The following is a 20,380-nucleotide window of genomic DNA, read 5'->3' on the forward strand; positions in this document are numbered from 1 at the left end:
GTCGTAATATAGTCGAAACAACCCTAAACAATAGCGTTACATCGGCTAATAATAAAAGATGAAGAATATGAGTGAGAATGAATAATTTAATTATCTTTAGCTTCAACAGATATGTCCAGATATATGTATGCAGATAAAACGAAAATCACACGAGATGATAAATTAATTGAAATACAATTAAATAATAACATGCACGTGGTTTTGTATAAATGCTTTGCAGTCAAAATTGTCAAAAGAATTTTCCAATTCCCAGGTCCGTTCTAAAACTGTTTCACATTCTGCGTGGGTAAGAGATATTCGACGCTCGACTAGCAACTACTCGTAGCGAGTGCGTCGGATAGTTTTGCCGGAAATTAATTGAGAGTCGCAAAACGCGCTGCGTCACAGACTGGCGTAAATGAAGAAAATTCCACAAACTTGTTCGCCACAGACCGTCCCCATAGGCGAGTTTGGTGGTTGATCCAAGGGCTTCCTCTCTACATAATATTATCAGCGACGCACATTATTCATCAACAAGAATGTCTATGATATTACAAAATTATGTATAATTCAAGTCTCATTTCTAAATATAACGAAACCTAAAGTAATCTTGCTACCGATATTAAAGTAGATCAATGACCATCGTTATTACATATTTTTTATATATTTTTTTCATTTTATGTAGGACAATGTAAAATATTTTTTCTTGAAAATTTAAACTTTACGCAAATAATTAGAATATAATTGTATGAAAACATCAAATAATATTTTGTATTGTGGAAACAGACAATTTTATTATTTTTCTGTTTTTTAAATATAAATTTTGAATAATATAATCTTAAGGAAAAAATGGGGAACGTTCAAAAACGCAAACGATTAGAATATAATTATATCAAAGAGTAATAAATAATGTTTTATATATTACAAAAACAGAATTATTGTATACCTGTTTTCTTCTTTCTTTTTACCAGCGTTTTGATTTAATAGACCTATTAAGTTTGTGCACTTAAAATGAAATAAGTACCCGTCTACACTTTACAGACGAAAGAATCGTAATAGAAGAGAATAAACATAGAAAATGTAGCTCTAAGTGCAGCAAGTTATTAACCTTGATTTTATTTCCAGTTAATGGGTCAATTCAGGAAATTAAATCTTTCTACAAGGCTCGACTTGCAATTGAATCTAATCGATATGTGTAGGGATCCAATTAAAGTCGCTTTCCCGACGAATAAATATTTGTGATTTCCTTAAAATGTGCCCATTAGCCCAATTAGTGCGCTCGGAGAAAAAAGTCTGTATTACGAAGAGCGGCGTAAATAAATCTTGACCTGGGGTTTGAAGTGGTAAACAAAAAAGAAAAGTAGTCGCGCTAATTTAAATAACGATTAATTACGCAGATTATGTGGCTCTCAGGAAATCACGTGGCCGCGTTTTCGGTTGACGCGACGGAGAAACTTCGGTCGGAGAATAGTCGGAAATGTTCTGGGATTCTTCCCAGGATGACGCGCAATTAAAATAACGAAACACAACAGCTCTCACGTAATTCCCAAAGATCCATCTCTACCCGCGGCTTGTACATATAACGAAGATATTACACCGCCGTCCGTGCTTGACCTCGTATTTACGAGCGGACAGCCAGGAAGCTAAGTATGTACGCGACACCGTGATGTAATCACGATTTTTTTCCTGAATACAACACGATAAGCATTCAAGCTTGCGTGTGATATTCTTGATGCGATTAATATTGAAATTTATCGCGCATCTCTCGCGCCAATTGAACTATATCTCTTATCGAATCTAATTTTATGAGAGGCACGTAATGCATTTCTCACGTTCTTATTTCCTCCTTTATGAAAGTCGATTTTCCACGACCTAATTTTAACGATCGCTCCACATGAGTGATTAAAAGTGAAAAGATGCATCGACATATTAACGACGCACCCAGGTGTAAAATACATTTTCGTCGGAATTTCGTCATTTGTGCTGAACTACGAACGAGGAGTTTGCGGACTGCGCGAAGATGCCTTAAAGATTTACGAGACGTCTTAAAAAGTAGTCACGATGCCATTTTACAGAATCTTTTAGACGTTACGCTGCTCGGGGGATACTCTTCTCTCCATTTTTGTTCTACTTTCGACATAGCGCTCTACGTGTAAATTCATCTCAAGATTCATAAAAGAGAAACGATATCAAGATAATAATTGCAACTGCAGTGGATGACCTAATAAGGCTGGCGCATCATAAGACTGATACTCTCCGAAATTGTTTCGTAATGAACAAAGATTGTTAAAGTAAAATATCGGAACTTTTTTAAATGACGGGAGGGACTACCTTTTGTAACTAAGTTTGTGAAATGAGCTTTGTCACGCGATTTTAAATATGAATACTTAACGATGTTAAAATTCTTCTCTTTTAACTTAAAAGAGAAAAATTTTCAATGAAATGACAAAGAGAATTGTTTGATAAGTTTTTCTCAATTTTGCTGCCAAAATGAAAGTAAAGAAGTCAAAGAATGTATTAAAATAAATAATATATATTGCTGATATTATTCATATTATGATGTATAAAAGAGAAAGAACTAAAATATATTATGACACATTACAAACAAGTTCATTATAACATTACGATAACATTATTACAAAAGAAACATTATTAATCATTCGATTTCAAATTTAAACTGTGTAAAATGTGTTAATGTAATAGAAAATATTAAAAATATTCAAAGAAGATTATTTTCTGCAATAAGCTATTTTTTTAATGAAGAACAAACCGTTGTTATTAAGTATCGCAATAATTACATAATACAGCAATATCAATATGATTCTCGATTAAATAGAACAAGAATTACCTTTTCCGCGTATTTTCTTGTAAATTATATTCTACGCGAATTAATATATATCAGTCCTGTTTTCATTAACATTTCTCTCTGTCTTTCGTAAAGGGAATACCGGTGCGTGAGCGGAGTCGCTTTAGAAGTCACGGGAGAACAAAGAGAATTTTCTTCAGCGAATCTAGCGTCAAATTGATGACAGGACATAACACTTTGTGCGACGCGAAGGCCAACGGAAGATTGTAACGTACCTTCTAAATTTAGTGATAGCCATACGTCAAGGCGCGAACCGGAGATATATATGTAATATATGCCACTGAGATAAGCCTCGCCAACAGAACAAATGTAAGTGCAGATTATACCGCAGGATATCAAAGCAACTATACGGTCTGTGTACACACACTGTGTGCACTCTGCACAATAGAACATTCACGAGAGATGTATGCTCTCAGAGGCACATTATGACGTGATATTCATATGAAATGATTATTTGCAGTGAAAAACGTAGACTTTTTTTTCCCCACTTTCGTAAAATGGTTATCAAAATTGCAGATATATAAAAATAATTATAAAAGTAGAGGTACAAACGTGAGAGATCCATTACGAATTTCTCGTAAAATTACATTCGATTACAGATAGTTCGATATACAAAGGCTTACTTTTTTTTATGTCGCTCACTAAATTGGATAAAATTACCAGTGATGTTTTAGAAAATATGGACTATTTTTTTTAGATAAAAACGTCTAAAGAAAAGTTGACGCGATCGATCACAAAAACAATTGTGTACGCAGAAATTAGGCGGTTACGCATAAAATACAAATAATCTACATTGCGTGCCTTTAGCACTTACCTTGTATTGCTATTTTGGCACCTGCAAACCGTACAGGTGGATCAATTATTTTAAATGATGAATTATAATACATAAAAATTAAAGAAACAATATGATGCATTTAAGCATGTTATTATTTTTCGTTTGTTGATTAAATAGAAAAGTCTCAAAGCGTCGCGACAGAAAATTTTTTACAACAATAGCGATGTGAGCAAATTTCTGAGAATCGATTCCATTTCTACGCTTAATCGCACGCGATTGGTGGCAATTTGCGATTCCTCGCGCGAAATAAGTCCGTGTCTCTACACGACCTCGCGATTCCTCTCTTTTCCTCCGGCAATTTTCCATAGACGGTCGTAGAGAAAAGAGGTCTTGCGTGGGCATTATGTCTGATACCCGCATCGTATATCTTCAATAAAAAAAATACACCTACCATTTTTTATTACCTGTGAATCTTCTATAATCTTTCAATTATTGTTTACATAAACGATATGTAAAATATGTTCTACATAGTTTATATTGTATACACGTAATGTAAAATAATTATATTTTACATATAAATGTCCAATCCTGATGTATGTATCGCTTCAATAATATCTTTTCTGTTAATCTAAGTTACAGTCATAACATAGAAATTAAACAAAATTTGAAACGTTTTGATTAGAAATACAGTCAAAACAATGCGTTAATTACAATAAAAAAATTTTATCAGGATTATACTCTTTTTCTAATTTTTTGTATAATTTTATAACATTTTAAAAAATTTCTCAAATTTTCTATACAAATCTTAAAACATTTCGAGATTTTTACATATAAAAATTTTGAGGAAAGATTACATTTTCGCAATATTTAAAAAAAAAAAGTGTTCTACTTCAATTCGTATAAAAATTCTGAGAAAAATTTTCACCAAGGATGGCCCTAAAACCCGCTTGCGCCGATATTGTTTTGGTTTTAAACAAAACTTAACCAGATGTCTGTCTTTATCTTTCTCTCTAAATAAATAAAGAAAGACACATGTTTAAGTCTCACTTAAAGTTAAAATGATGTTTGTGCAACCTAAATCGCACGCAAAGCTGCTCTTTCTGCAGGCTTCTCTCTGGTATAATAAACTTAAATTTTAGCGTTGAGTGAACAGATGTCTGCATCGGGCAGAGGGCCGGCGGTTACCGGTAGAGAGATTAGCGAGTATCGGTAAAAGCGTGCCGCCAAATTGCATGATAAATGTGTCGAGGAGTAAACATGCACGTTTTCCAACACGTGAAAAGGTGATTACACGTTGCCGCGACATCGCGGCTTCAGAAATCGAATAATATGAACGAAAACGAACTTCGTGTGCTGCTGAGTGGCCTGCGAGTATCGAAGCAAAAGGGCGAGCTCGACACCAATGAGAAACTCTCACAACAAACTGTCAAATGGCGAAATACTTTGGAGTACAGTGTTTTGGAAACATGCGCCAGGCATTATAGTGAAGAGGTAACAATTTACTTTCTCGTAGAAATAATCTACTTTATAAACAGCATCCGTCTTAGAAATTCCAGTTATATTCAGGCAATAAAGAGGTGGTTATTGTATATTTTTTGTGTCACAGGTCAGACTGGAGATGCTGGCACTCTTGGTGGAATCGAAGAAAAGCACATTGCACTTTACACGCATGGAACTTGACATAATTCTATTGTTTTTGAACTATAATTTGTGTGAGAAGATGGAATATATACCCTTTGTTAAAAAGGTAATGAAGAAATATTGTCATTGGTCTTTATCAACAGTATTAAATATTTGATATTTTCTAGGCTTTGAAACGATTAAAAGACAGTCTGGCTGTTATGCGGAGACAATTGTCCCAGGAACTGAAAATGAGAAGTCGATACAAGGAACAAGATGTCGCTTCAGAAATGTATGAAAATGTCTTTGCTTTGTCTCATCAAACATCTGAGCAAATTGAACGGGATATAAAGGATTACGTCATGTTTTTCATAAACTTGCGTGATATTTGCGTGAGCAATTTGTATCCAGATGCGACGTACACGCGCAGACGTTCTAGCTTGCAAATACTTTTGTTGATGCAACATCTCCTTTGCAATGAATTCCAAGATATCGAATGGGAGAAAGAGCAAGTCGAGACGATATTCCAGTGTTTGCTGCTGGATACATATGAACCAAATAAAGAAATGGCATATCAGATAATAAAGCCAATGAGTCCGGTATTGTTACACTTAGATTCAGAATCCCAGGTTCGATTAATTGTTGAAGTCGCGCTTCAATTGGGTAACAGCATACGACCTATAGACAGTGTTACAGCTGTGTACATGTTAAAAATATCCGAACTGTCCCCTATTATAAGAAATGTACTTTGCGATTACTGCAACGTAGAGGACAATGTTGCAGAAATTATAACATTGCAATTAGTACTGCTGCTATATAAAAAATTGCAGGTACGTAGCAAGCATGATATTTATTTTATCATTAAAAATAATTTTATAGTATTCGGCTCAATATTATTTTCATTTTTTCCAGGATGCGTTAGTTTTAGCGAAAAAGAACATAGGAAAAGTAATCGTTAAAAATTCTTTGTATGGATATTTATTTTGTATGAGAAGCTTACTTTCAGACTGTGACTTGAGGTAAAGAAATATTAAATTGAAGGAATACGAGCTTTATAAATTTTTTGAGAAAATAATTGTTATATTTATTTTATGCTTTAGAGGCACAGGAGCGAACAAATTATGGCAAAGTACTGTAGCTAATATTATATTATTGTGCTTTGAATTGAATCATTCTGTTTCTGTGGTGGTAAATAATTCCTCACCGGAAGGACACTTACCGATGGACTTGAAGGCGCTAAATTTAGATGATGAGTCATCTCCCGAAAAGAATATCATAACGCCACAAATGGTGCTACTTTGTTCTTGGCGTACTGTTAAAGAAGTCAGTCAGTTGTTTGGTATATTTGCCACCAAGGCATCGATACAAACTGCTGACTGTCTAGATGGATTACTAACGGAGGAACAAGTGAGATTTACAGACATATATATACGCACGCTTTTACATCTCAACGTAACATAAAGGGATAATGTGTTATTAACAGATTGAACATATAATGAAACATTTAGTCTCGTTATTGTGCGAAACGAAACATAGAGGCGCGTTTGAACAAGCGTACGTTGGTTTTCATCAATTATGCACGCGGCTGTGGCGATTAACAAACACAAATTTAAATGCGCTCCCTATGCATTGGCTCCATGATATCTTGGTAGGTATTACAGGATTAATGCCAGGATATACGAAATTGTGTGCGACAAGGAGAAGCGCGGGTGTTCCATTTATGATACAGGTAAAAATAAAAGGGAAATCTTCTTATTTAAAAAATTTAGAGTTCAATATTTAAAATGTAATACCACAATGAATTTATTTATCAAAATAGGCAGTATTATCATCGGAACCAAAAATCCATACTAATTCAGAAGTCTCGGCGTTTCACTCGGTTATGAAAATTTTATTACAATTCTCGCAGCTTGAGAGTACAATTAATCTATGGCAGCAAGTAAAGAGTATAATGTATCGAAATACAATATTTACCAAGTACGAGCATTTAGCCAAACCAATAATAGAAAATAGAAATGAGTATCAATATAAGGAAATTAAACTTGACATGACCGAGATAAAAACTCACTCCATGAATATTCTCAGAGCTTTATTCAGACATTCTCAACTCGGAGACATGGTTAAGAATTATATTGCGGATGGTTTGATGGTCGCCTTTAGAAATTATGAAAGTAGAACATGGGCAGTAAGTGGTGTAGTGTCATATATTATTTTCATTATGAAAATTATTAATATTGTTCTAACTTAGAGAATAATTTCCCAATTTAACTGTAGGAACGTAACGCGGCTACGTTATTGTTTAGCGCGCTTATAATTCGAGTTTTTGGAGTTCAAAGAACCAAGGATCACATCAATTTGACGACAGATAATAAAATGACAGGAAGAATATTTTTTGAAAGATATCCCAGTCTGTTGCCCTTTACTCTGAATGAATTGCAAGTTTTCATATCGAATGATGGTACCATGATAAAATCCAATGTTCAAGCAATTTTATTGCTGTTATCACGATTGTATATTAGTTACCATTTTGACAGTACGGATATTGCTTGGAAGGTGCTTATGAACAGTTCAATTTTTTCGTCGGTTAAAGATGAAAGATATGACGGCAGGTGTGTTTCCAGATAAATGAATTTGTTAATTTGGTATCACAATGCGCTAAAAGCCCTGTACATAAAACGCGTGAACTTGCAGCTAGAGCACTGGTGCCATTATTAACGGAGAGTACAGCCCATATTGTTGTGAAAAAGTTATTTTTTGTTTTATGTACGGCACAAGATACTCAGATCTCAGCAAACCTTACACACGGCTATTTGCTACAGGCAAGCACGAAATTTAACAATAGAATTGAACAATTGAAAATAATAAAGAATAATTATAAATAAAATAAGAGATAATTAAGATTAAAGTAAAAAATATTCCAAATTAAAGAAAATATTAAAATAAACATACATGATAGAAATATTAATTCTTGATTAAATTATAGATATTAGAAATCTTAACGAGATTGCCGTCTGTAAGGATACAACTATTAAAATCTGACGTCACAGATTTTTTACGCGCGACAGATTGGATATTGAAAGGATTGGAAAAAAGAGCTAATGGATTCAGTTGCTTTTCCATAGCTAGTGTATATATCGATATTCTTCATGAATTATATAATTTAGACAAAAATATGTAAGAAAGATAATTTCACAGAAGTTATAATACTCGTATCAGACTTTGTACACCTGTACTAACACATTATTCATGTTTTTAGGATTGAAAGTTGTAATATGGAAGATATATTGCATATTCTGCAGCAGCACTTAGTCGAGAAAGATTTATTACGACAAGGACCGGGCGAGCAAATGTACAAAGTGTCCATAATTAAATTCATACTCTGCGTGGAGAGATATTCAAATTTCTTGCAAACGGCACACAACAAGAACAGTAAAATGTACGACATTTATCCGCGTCTTCTGATCGTGCCAGAAGCCGAGATACAATATATTGCTTGGACTACTGTTTTCGAAATGATGAAGAAGGAATCTTATCAACAAAAAAAATTATTGAGTACTTACACTATTCGTGCTGCAGCCGATTTCGCTAAAGATTTATACAAATGTAATCCTAAATTACAAGATGCGGTCTTTGATTTTTTATATAACAGATTGATGGATAAAAACGAATGCTTCACTGGCAAACGTGAAATTTGTAACTTAGTTCTTAGAGAAATGCATCTACGTGATGCAAACAACATCTATTCTCAACGGGTTAATTATTTGAGATTACTAGGAAAATGTATGACAACAATTACTTATCAATTAAAGGTTTGCTGCTTGTTATTTTGTTCATTAAAAAAAATTTTATTTTTAAAATTTTTCTATTTTTATTTTTATCTTTATAGATTTAATATATATTTGTTTTTCAACATACATATTTTTTAATTTTTTTATTTTAAGGATAAAGAGCTTAGGATGAAATATACAGAGAATGTCTATAGAAAAGTCTGTGACAGTAGTTGGATCGGTTCATTATGCGAAGATTTCAGATTATCAGTTTTCGATATATTGTACGAACTTTTTGAGAAAGACATCGATATCGAACATTGCCGTATGTGTAAATCTAAAATTTTTATAGTCAATGAAATTAGACTCGTAATAATAATGTAAAAAAAATTTTTTACAGATCCCATATTAGATTGGTGGACAATGTTGTTACAATTATTAGTTGATGATAATGCGGAGGTTCGGCGCGACGCGTCCAAATTGATTTGCAAACTCAAATCGTGCAATCAATTGGAATGTCTCGAGAAAACTTTATTGATATTTTTCCAAAACTTTAACGAAATGGTCGCCGATAAGTATCCCGGAATAGCAATTGGCGTTCTTTTCTGCTGGAGCGTCTCATTAGGAGAAACGGATTACGAAATGGATGAAACCGATGTAAGCGAACATATACGAGATATAATAAAAAAATTCTTTAGAAAATATATAATAATAATATCTTTAATGTTTATAAAAAAAATTGTAACTGGAATGATTATCAATAGGTATTCAACAAATGTAGAAATTACGATGTTTTCGAGCCCGTGAAGATATCAAAATTGTGCTTTGATTTAACAAAATCGATAAAGCAACGATATTCCATTGATAGTGCTTTACCACCGGATGCTGTGAGATGGATAAATTACCGTTTAGGTACTGATTTTCCTTTATTATCGTCTTTTAAAGAAATCGTATGTAATTATAGGAACAATATGCCAAAACTTGAAAAAAAATTAGAAGAAATTTTAGATCCAACATATAGGGATAAATTATTGCAGGTTTTAGCATGTGAAAAATTTGGATCATTATAGTACAAGATAAACTGTCACGTAATCGTTAATTTAATTTCACGCGTATTACAAATAAATATATAAATTTAATAAAACTCGTGCATTTTTCACTATACCTGAAACTTGGATAAAGTGTCGCGTATTTTATGAAATAATTGAAGTCTTTTTAAAAGTTAGATTTTTAAAGTATTTTGTGAAAAGCATATTAATAATTAAACACTACATAAATTTTGAAGTTTATTTCTCCAACGAGTTTCAATATTTTAATTTTTCTCTTTCAATATTAAAAATTACATTAAACGAATTATTGCAATTAATACGCTACTTTAAACATTTTTAATAGTGTAAAGTTTCAAATTCTACTTTTTTTCTATTTTGTCAAATAATCATTGCATATGTAATCGATTTATTATTCTTTGTAATCATTATTTTAATTTTTTAAAAAGCATTTCGTTTTTTATTTCTGCGCTATTAGCGCTTTTCATTTTAATTGCACTCTCCATATCTTTTGCTTTTTTCTCTCTACATTAATTAAATTTATATTCATTTCACGCAAAGTGCAGCGAAAAGGGATCCATCTAATTACGATGCGAAATTTGCCATTAACTTGCACTTTAAATGTTTCGATACTTCGAGAATTTAGTTCTTCGATATTGCGATTCTCGAAGTGTCGCTTTCCAAACCGTGGTCAGTCAGTGGAACGGTTCGCGGTGGATCACAGAGTCATATTCAACGTGATTCGTATTTCTCGCGATTATTATTTCCAATAGTGAATCTCGCGCGCGACGAATTATCGAACATGTGCCACGAGATACGCGTGATGATAAGAACATTTGGTGTTGCACGCCAACGTCGCGATATCGGCGATCTACCTTTATGCGCCACGGATCGACCCGATCGAAACCCTCTCGGCATTGTCCAACGTTGCGTCCTCGCCAAAACACGATGCAATTAACTCGCAATCATTGGGTACGTACACATCATCATTCAATACACTACATCAGGTGTTATTCCTTACACTCTGATTTCTAGATGAAATATTTTCGAATATTCTCGCCGCTGATATTTTCGTGTTTTTTTTTCTTAATAAACTTTTAATGGTTATCTTTACATTTCCAATAAAACTATTTTTTTTCTCTTTTAATTTTCATGGAGAATTCATATATGAAATAATGTTTTCCCGAAACAGATAAGTAATTGGTCTCGCGCATCGCCTCGCTGGAATAATGCGTTTTACACGATTACTCCAATTAATAATGTAACGCTACGCGTTCGAAGAAGGTTCTCGCGGTCAGCGGGTGGCGTCGCCACTGTGCAGCGGCCACGACGAGTACGACGACACGGCTCGCCGCGGAGCGGCGGCGGCGGCGGCGGCGGCCGAGCCGGGCCGAGCACGGCCGAGCGGGGCCGACTCGCACGCGTATTTCGCGACGCGACGTGCTACCGTGCGACTACCCGTCGTACTCCTGTGTTTTCCCGTTTTTCACGCGCCTCCGCGTTGTGACCGTCCGCGTTTCGCACGCGTCCAATGCCCGTCAGCCGCGTACGACCGGTGACGGCGCGTCCGCGCGCCTCCCGCCGATTGTGAAAGCCCTGAAAAACCGCGGCGTGCCGCCCTCCCCGCGCGCTCGTTCGTTCGTTTCACACATACACATACACACACACGCGCACACGGGTGTACGGTGTGTACGACGGTGGTGTGTGCTCGACAGAAGAGGAGGCATGGAGTGCGTTCAGTGCGCCCGTTTCAAATCGTCACGGGCCGTTACCTCAGCCCCGCACGCAGCAAGGTGAGTTGCGTCTCGTCGCGCTTTATTCGTCAGGGGACCCGTGGGGCGGGAAGAGGAGAGATAACGAGAAACGGGACAAATGGTCCTCGGGAGTTTGCGAACCGACGGTTGGGACGATCGCGCGAGGATCGCCAACGAACCCGCAGATCCGCACCGAGAGATAGACGAAAGAGACAGATCTACCTCGCTCCGCTCCATTCTCCTCCTCCTCCTCCTCCCGCTTTTCCCTCCTCCCGCCTCTAGCCGAGCCTCCCCCTTCCCTCACTCTCACTCCACTCCGGTACCTGACCTACTTGCGCGCGAGCTGTCATCCTACGATCGGTACTATTCTCCCCGGCTAGTCGGCCCTTCGGAGGCCTCGTATATTCCTCTCCGCGCGACCCTGCCTCGCGCGAATCTCCTCGAGACAGGCCGGGCCGTTCGCGCGGAGGGTGGACAAAGGGTGGGGAATCTCACGGTGAGCGCGTAAGAGCGGAAGCACGACGACGACGACGACGGCGACGGCGACAACGACGACGACGACGACGACGACGACAACGACGACGACGACGACAAAGGGAGGCGAAGGAGAGACGAGGAAACAAGTTTGAAAACTGGCACTGCCGGTCGATCGCCGTCGCACCAGGTGATTCCCGAGGTGCGTTATTTTCCTCTCCTTCCCCCCTTCCCCGGGAGGAGCGGAATGCTAAACAGTCATCGAGCGCTCGATCGACTAACGGCGTCTTCCCGAACGCTCTTTCCTCACCTCATCTCGCTCCCATTCTCCTTCCCTTCCCTTCTCTCTCTCTCTCTTTCTCTTCCCTCTTTTCCTCCATCTCCCCTCCCCCTCTCTCTTCTTTCTCGTGTCTTCTCTCCCTCGAGAGAGAAAGGTCATCGGTCTCGAATTCATCTTTTGTCCGCGCCTCTCGCACAGAGTACGGCGGTTTTCTCTCTTTCGTCTTTCCCTCTTTCCCTCTTTCTCTCTCTCTCTCTCTCTCTCTCTCTTTCTCTCTCTCCCCCTGTCTCTCACGATAAACACTTCTCGGGTTTCCTTTAACGAACGTCCGCGCGAGAAATTTACGAGCGGTTCGCGGAATCGAACGCGTCGCGCCGCGCCGCCGCGCGGTCCTCGTCGTATCGACGTCACGCCGCCCGGTGTCGCGACACCGATTTTCGTGCATAAATAAATCCGCGGGGCCCCGGCATGAATCAGCGGCGGACCTCCCGCAACAGCTGGCCTCGGGCAACGTTAACACAGCCGCGGCGACATTTCCGCGGTAAGAATTACCGTGAGGATGTTCACTCGCGACCGCGTGTTGCCGTCAACATCCTCGGCGTCCGCCGTGTTTGAAATGCAACATCGCGGAAATCGCCTTTTCGCACGGAGGAAAGTTTATTCCCTAAGAAAAATAGTTGATCATTTGTTAGCTTTCTTCTTTTAAGTACCGGTTACCTTTGCATAGTGATCCTTGACGAATAGTCTTAAAATACACTCATTATTCACTTGGAACATGTAAAATTTACTTAAAATAAATTTCTGTATACATAGAAAAATATGTAGTTGAGCTAATAAATAAGTATCACCCATTTTGAATAATTCATAAGTTTATATATCCGCAAATCTATCGTAAGTTTGTCATAAATAACAAATTTCTGAAAATAATTCGACTTACTTATTACTTTGACTTTTCTTCAATTTAATTTGATATTCTTCGAGAAAGAGAGTTTTTTTTCAGGTATATGATAATGAGATTTTTTGAAATGTATGATAAGTATATTTTAAGATAATTATCAAGAAAAATTCTTTACGAAAATAACAGTTACTTATTAGAAGGAAAAAGGTAAAGTTAAGTAATCGCTTTTCTTGGCAGTAGAATAGACATTTTTCTATGTGTGTCACCGAGCGAATGCTTCGGAGCTCTGAGGGAAAAAGTGAAACTCCGTCGAATTATCGACGAACTCCACAATTGAACTTTTGTAATTAACGGCGGACTATTTGCGTAAATATCAAATTATTTTCGCCGACAGATTTAGTTACATCGTACGTTCACATGTGCAGATGTTTATTTGTGTTCTCACGTACGTGTTAACATCCACAAAGTCTCTCTGTTGTCACAAGAACCGTTTTCACAATATTATTATGCTATTATAAGATAAGAATTTTTCCATTTTACCTCTTTGTATATTTGCAGCCTGCGAAATTGTCGAACTGGAGCATATTACTTTTATAAAAAGAAGAACCGTGTCGCCGGGACGGCCCGTTTGCAATACACTAAAATAGCAAATCTGTGTCAGAGATATTCCACTTTATATAAAAGCTTTTCGTCAAACTAAAACTTCTCTCGCGCGCAAAGATCCAATAAATAAAAAAAAAACGGATCCCTCGGATGCTCGCGATTCGCGTAACAGTATGCGTTATACAGGTATTGATTTTGCGAGGCAAAAAAGGGATATCGCGTACATACAGTAAATCGACGATATCGATATCCGGGGAGTCCCGAGGTCCCAGCGTCGCGGTGTCGGCCCGGTCGAAGTGAAATTTGTCGCGAGGGCAGCGCCGGGTCCGACGGACGTATACGTACGCACGTCTCTTGTGCACGCGTTGTACGTTTCACGTGCCGGCGGCCTATTTGTTTTGCCGCGCCTGCAGCGCGGTTGGCCCGCGGCAACGTCATTTCGACAATAACGTCCCGCGATCACGCGACCATGCCGGACAGAGGAACGCGTAATTTATGCAAAATGCAAGCCGCGCGGCCGGACCGACGCGGCTGCCCGCTCGCTTCGTGACCGCCGCTAGTTACGCAATGACAAAACAGCGCTCCAACAACGGCGATTGACTGCTGTTACAGTTACGGCGTATATACCTGTGGAAAGTATTTCCGCTCTCGCCCTCCGTTTCCCCCGTAATCACTGTTATCGTCCGCACTATGTTTAATTATTACGATGAAAAAATCTTCCACGCGTGAAGAAGTAGGGGAAGGTCGCCAATACTATTTACCACTTTGTTTCTTTTTTTAATAGCACCTTTTAAACAAAGCTGAAAATCAAACTTTGAAAATATAAATGTAAACCCGAGAGTGTCCTCTGTCAGATGATAGAGCAGTCTGTAATACTGCTTTATATTTTGTAATGATTAATGTTTTTGCAACATAATTAAAAATGAACTGGGAACCTGGACTTAAACTGTGACTTAAACTCATAATACACTGAGAAAAAGATATCGTTAATTTGACAAAATTTTTCAACTAAATTAAAATTTTGTCAGTTCAAGAATTTATGCTTTTAACTTAAATACACAAATTTCAATTCAAGTACGTGTATAGTTAATTGAAATATATAAATACTTGAATAGGCAAAAATTTAATTTAGTTGAAAAATTTAGTCAAATTAACACTTGTTTTCCAATGTACTGACTACATCTTTTTTCTTTTTTTTTCTTTTTCTTTAACGCGAGTCATCTGTAAAAAATATTTACAAGTTAAGTACATTGTATAAGGAAACCTTTTACCTCAATATGTAACATTGCTTTTATCGATTATCGACAATAAAGGCTAAATTATAGTTAGATTTGTTTTTAGTAGATTTTACACAGAAAAAAGTTAAGAATATATAGTATAAACTACGTGAATTTTTATTTCTTTAATCTAAACAGATTATATTTATTAATAATTTCCGAAAAATAAGAGGATGCTGCTAGAAGGTTTATACCAATATAAATTTACAATAATTAAATTGTTTTGTATCTTATTCGATTGAATATTTCCTATAATATTCTGTATGTGGCTTTTTATTAAATTATAAAGAGGCTTATCTGATGGTTTGTGTATCTCTCCGCTTCGCAACAGCCGTTAATCAGCTCTTGCTTTTCGGTCTCTTAAAAAATGTGCACTGTGTGCATTTCGGATTCTGGAAACGGATTGTACGTTTTAAATATACGATATATATTTCGCGTAATATCCGTTTGTAAACAGTAAATCCTTTACTAGAATTTAATGCACATGGTGTATTTTTTCAACTTTTAATTTTCTGTAGTGTTTCTTTGTAAAAAAAATGCACGGTGCGGTAACAACAAAATTTTTTTCCCCTCTCCGATAATGAAAGTTTATTTACGTTCATGGAAATGTTAATTAAAAATTTAAAAATTAAAAGGTAACTTCGTAGTGTGAAATATTATTTTTAATAATTAAATTTTTTGAAAAAGAGCTTTATATATATATCTCAATATATTTTTCGGTTTTTTTTATATTGAATTTTTCTTGCGTCTTACAATTTGATATTCAGCCCTCGAATTTTTGAATACCGTGATACTTTTATGATCGGCACCGTCGATGAAAGTCTTCCTCGTAGTCACCCGACGAGGCTTTACTTAGAGAGCGAGTATGCGAGCGAGCCCTCGGTGATATAAAGGCTGCCTCCTCGTAAGACCCTCCGAGATTGCGGAGGGCTTCCGTCGCGCCTCGTATAACGCGGAAATCGTTCGAAAGTTAATTTGAAATTTATTCATGATCATCACCGCGGGGAACCAGAGGTCGAGCATCGTCTGCATACGAGGTTGTGCCTAGATCCGACATCCCACGATGAATTTCTTTGATCTGAATTTTCCTTAGCAAAATACGAATACAAGTTTTACTTATTACAAATTTTTACGTTCACAAATGAATCTTTAACATTAATGTTTATGATCAAAACTATAAAGTAAAATTCGAAGGTCCAAAGATTAAAATTAAATGGGAGATAAAGTTTTACTATACTCTTGCATATAAAAGATTTACTTTCTGCAATTATTTTTAAATTTATTTTCAAATGTTTTTCAAAATAAAACATTCAGTATCTAAATTCTAAATGGTTTTTTAGAGAATTAAATTGATAAAAAAATATAGAATATTTCTCTCTAGTCACTCTCTTTTTACACATGTGGTTTTTTACTCTCTAAATCACAATCAGGTGAAAACTCGACAAAATCAGTGGAAATACACTGACTTTCAGTGATATACATACTGATTATCAGTGTATTTATTTCACTGACAATCAGTGAAATAAATACACTGATCTTTCAGTGACTATACATTGATTCTAAAGTGAAAATTACTGAAAGACAGTGAATATTTAATGATTATCACAGTTATAAGTATGCCACTGCGAATCAGTGAATATCCACTGATTAAGATTTAGAGAGTATATCTGTGTGATTTTAGCTGCATCAAAGAAACTTTTATTAAATTTTTAATACGTTTTATGAAAGATTTTAATCTGTATCACATAAAAATCATATAGGAAAGGAAATATATTGCATTTTGTCAAAAACCATGCGAATATAAAAGACACAAAGAAGAGATCGTAGATTCGGTAAATTAACAGCAACCTCGCGAGAAGAGATTGGATGACCTCACGACCGTTTAAAGTTAATTCACAGCGTATCACATATATGTCACATGTCACGACTCGCGAGTCATGACTTGTGTTACATAGTGAACAGCATATTACCGTAATTCTCAGAAAAGAAGTTAACGTTTATCATTAACTTACGTCTCCCTCGCGCGACGAATTGATCTGCTGAGATAATTTTTTTAATGGTGAAAAAAATTTCATCTTTTCCTTCGTAATTAGGATAAAAGCCATTTACAAGCAAAATGAGTTCTCTCAATAAAATTCTCATCTTTTCAATGTTAGCATACTTTGCGTGCAATTAAAAGGAAGTGTTCCTCTTCTTATTTTGTTTTAAAACACATTTCAAGGTTTACAGACTTGAAGAAGCGTAGCTGTGCTTGAGATTTGTATTTTTTAACGCTCGCAGTCGTTTGTCTTTTCTTCTTTTTTTTTTATTATTTGCGTTTTATTTCAGTTCCCTTTGTGCTCGTCATCTACTTCCTGAGGCAGGTCGCAAAGGCTGGAATTTTTCACGAGCCGACCCGTCGTCCGTGTAGTAATTGCAGAACGAGACGGGTTGCGCTCATCCACTCCCTCCATCCGGTTTTTCATTTGGCTCCTTTTAACGTCGACCTTAAAATAAACTCTGCAGCCCTGTGTGCCATCTTTCCGCGTCGCACTTTTCTTGTCTCTGTCGCCGAAACGTCGGAAGCGCTCAGCGACACAGACAACTCTCTCTTTGGCGCCGTAGCTCGTCAATAAAATATTCGCGATTACGATGTGCCGCAAGAAGACTAAACAAATATTGTGCTTCCGCGGTTCTCTCGTTGACCTCGTTAATCGTGCCAATTAAAGCGACTTTAAATAAAATTGACTATTAAATAACGTGAAGGAGTGTCATTACGTGGCATTGTAAGACCCGTAGGTGTTACATCTGTACATATCTACAGACGCGATTGGAAAATGTCAGGCAGTTGACAAGATAGAGACCGTGACACATCGCTAATAGCACTTGACGTAAAAAAATTGGTACTCCCATCGTTCGAGACACATCCGTATCTATCGCGATAACGTAGTTTTCCCCTCTCTCCGTTTTTATCACCCGTAAAAGAGATCCTGCGATATTTCTTCAAGAAGAAATCTTCTCTGTACTTAGGTCGCAGCGCAAGCCCGAGACGGCCGATGTCGCGATCGACGATGACCGTAGGTGCGCGTGAGGTAACGAAATGGCGAGGATGAGCAACAGGCCCTTTTCCCCGAACGAGTCGATCCCTCGCGGAAAGAACGCGGTAATCCGAGGAAGAAAGAAACATAAGCGCGGGCTGCCGGATGCACTGAGGATCCTGCGGCAGGAAGCGGAAGTCGGCGGGCAGAGGGAAGAGACGTCACTCCTCTAAGGACGGAATCACGATGGACGAGATACGCGGCTCGCCGTCGTCGTCGTCGTCGTCGTCGTCGTCGGCGGTTCGTCGTCTCTCGCAGATTCTCGACCCGATCACGCGGCTCGCCGGCGACTTCGGCTCCAACTCGGCGCCGTGCAGCCCGCGGCTGGGCGCGCGAGTGCAAGACACCGCCGCCGGCCCCGCCGTCGTCGGTCAGTCGGGCCCAGCCGCCGCAGGTACGCAGAAGAAAAACATTCCTTTACATTCGGTATTCTATTTTTGTTTTTGTTTGGCCTACTCACTTCACAGAAATTATGCATCTCTAAATATAACATTACTTGGTCGAAGAATATTTTTAGTTTTTGTTGCATTAAACTGTACGGTTCGGTAGAAAAAGAACACATTGTTTTAAAATAATATTTTTTTTTTTTAACTAAGTATTGCTCAATGAAATAAAACATTTCTTTACGAAAAATGATATAAATGTTGAACTAAGAATATTATTTTTTTTCCAATTAACTTGTTGCTTGGAATTACCGTTGTATTTATGTCTCGCTTTTTAATGGGCAGTAAACTTTTTAGCTGTTAGTACTGAACTTTTTTATTGAAATACGGAATTATAAAAACAGTAAAACAGTCATAAATCAGCGCTCGGTGTTAAAGTCGCTAGGAAAACGAAGGATCCTAAATTCAAATCCTAATTGGTGCCGTTGATTTTTACATAATAAACACACAAAATGGTATCAGTGAAAAAGAAATTTATTTTTGCAAACAAATATTTAAAATATAGATACATATATTATTTAAAAAATCAAACAATTGTGATTTTTTAAATGATGAAAATGGTTTGGTGAGATTGTTTCTTTTATTTTATTCTACAGATTTTTGAACGGAAGAAAAGTTGTTGAATCTAACGAAATATTTTTTCACGTCTACAGCCACCGCCGGTGTTCCATCTTCGTCGCGAGCAGGTACGAGTGGCGCCGGGTCGGCCGGCGGCTCCAGTTCCGGACCCGATAGCCCGCGATTGTGGCCGCGACAGTTTCGACAGGCCCCAACGCCACCGCCACGGCCTAGGCACGTCGGCGGCGCTGTCAGCACCGCCAGTACCTCCATCAGTGTCTCCGCGAACATTAATAACAACAATAACAACAACAATGCGGGAAGTGGCGTCGACGGCGGCAGCGCGCAACCGTCGGTGGTGCACGTGAGAGACTCGCCCTACGTCAATGTGCCGAATCTCTTCTTCCACAAGGACAAGAGCTTTGCCGACAGTGCCAGGAGCGCCGGTTACATGGAGCTTCGCGAGAAGCCCAAGTGCAGCCCGTACGACTTCACGTCTGAATCGAGCGGTCACGTGGAGTACGCGGATAAGAGAACGTTCATCACGCCAGTTCAGTCCGACTTGACCTACGATGTTGGAAAGGAATCAGGCAGTCCCCTGTGTAGGGGAAGGTCGAACTATGACCCGGGGCCTTCCAGTGGCAGAGGTCACTTTGACAGGGCGTTTTCGTTCTCCGGCAGGCAACCGCCGGAGCAACTGTCGGCATCGCGAATATACGAAACGGGCAGATTGTTCGTCGATCCGAGAGCCACCGGTGGCAACGTTGACCTGAAGAGGGAGAAGCTGGACGTCAAGCCGCCTTACAGCACCTCCAAGAGCTTCGACGGATACACGACGGCAGTGACGGAGGAGCTCAATTGGCAGGAGAGATGTCTGGAGTTGCAGCTGGAACTGCATAGGAGTAGGAGTCAGGCGACCAGGGTCAGGGACATGCTCCGAGAAAAGGTGAGTTCATGCTCGTC

General features: G+C 38.0%; 2 protein-coding genes across 10 annotated transcripts in view; both read left to right on the forward strand.

Annotated features, from left to right (window-relative positions):
* Positions 1–4,835: 4,835 nt before the first annotated feature.
* LOC105835524 (thyroid adenoma-associated protein) lies at positions 4,836–10,151 on the forward strand. 3 transcript variants are annotated; one of them, XM_012678912.3, is made up of 15 exons: positions 4,836–5,111; positions 5,227–5,367; positions 5,429–6,070; positions 6,153–6,259; positions 6,341–6,647; positions 6,724–6,969; positions 7,060–7,425; positions 7,515–7,793; positions 7,862–8,059; positions 8,224–8,414; positions 8,497–9,049; positions 9,182–9,332; positions 9,408–9,664; positions 9,772–9,919; positions 10,045–10,151. In XM_012678912.3, the coding sequence occupies exons 1-15, from the start codon at positions 4,950–4,952 to the stop codon at positions 10,056–10,058; spliced, it is 3,762 nt and encodes a 1,253-aa protein (XP_012534366.2). In that variant the 5' UTR covers positions 4,836–4,949; the 3' UTR covers positions 10,059–10,151. The 3 variants fall into 3 exon arrangements, with proteins under 3 accessions (XP_012534366.2, XP_012534364.2, XP_036143447.1); XM_012678910.3 differs by having other exon boundaries at positions 9,772–10,151; XM_036287554.1 differs by lacking the exons at positions 7,862–8,059; positions 8,224–8,414 and having other exon boundaries at positions 7,515–7,849; positions 9,772–10,151.
* A 1,053-nt stretch (positions 10,152–11,204) lies between these two features.
* Positions 11,205–20,380, forward strand: part of LOC105833549 (uncharacterized protein CG43867) — a 66,223-nt gene continuing 57,047 nt past the window's right edge. For 2 of the 7 annotated variants that reach the window (XM_036287548.1, XM_036287549.1), the window contains exons 1-3: positions 11,205–11,846; positions 18,349–18,810; positions 19,513–20,363. In XM_036287548.1, coding sequence (XP_036143441.1) covers positions 18,603–18,810; positions 19,513–20,363 — 1,059 coding nt within the window. In that variant the 5' untranslated portion in view covers positions 11,205–11,846; positions 18,349–18,602. The other 5 variants (XM_036287550.1, XM_036287551.1, XM_036287552.1 and 2 more) reach the window with 3 other exon arrangements.

The sequence above is a fragment of the Monomorium pharaonis genome, chromosome 5 (assembly GCF_013373865.1).
Source record: "Monomorium pharaonis isolate MP-MQ-018 chromosome 5, ASM1337386v2, whole genome shotgun sequence".
Classification (NCBI taxonomy): domain Eukaryota; kingdom Metazoa; phylum Arthropoda; class Insecta; order Hymenoptera; family Formicidae; genus Monomorium; species Monomorium pharaonis.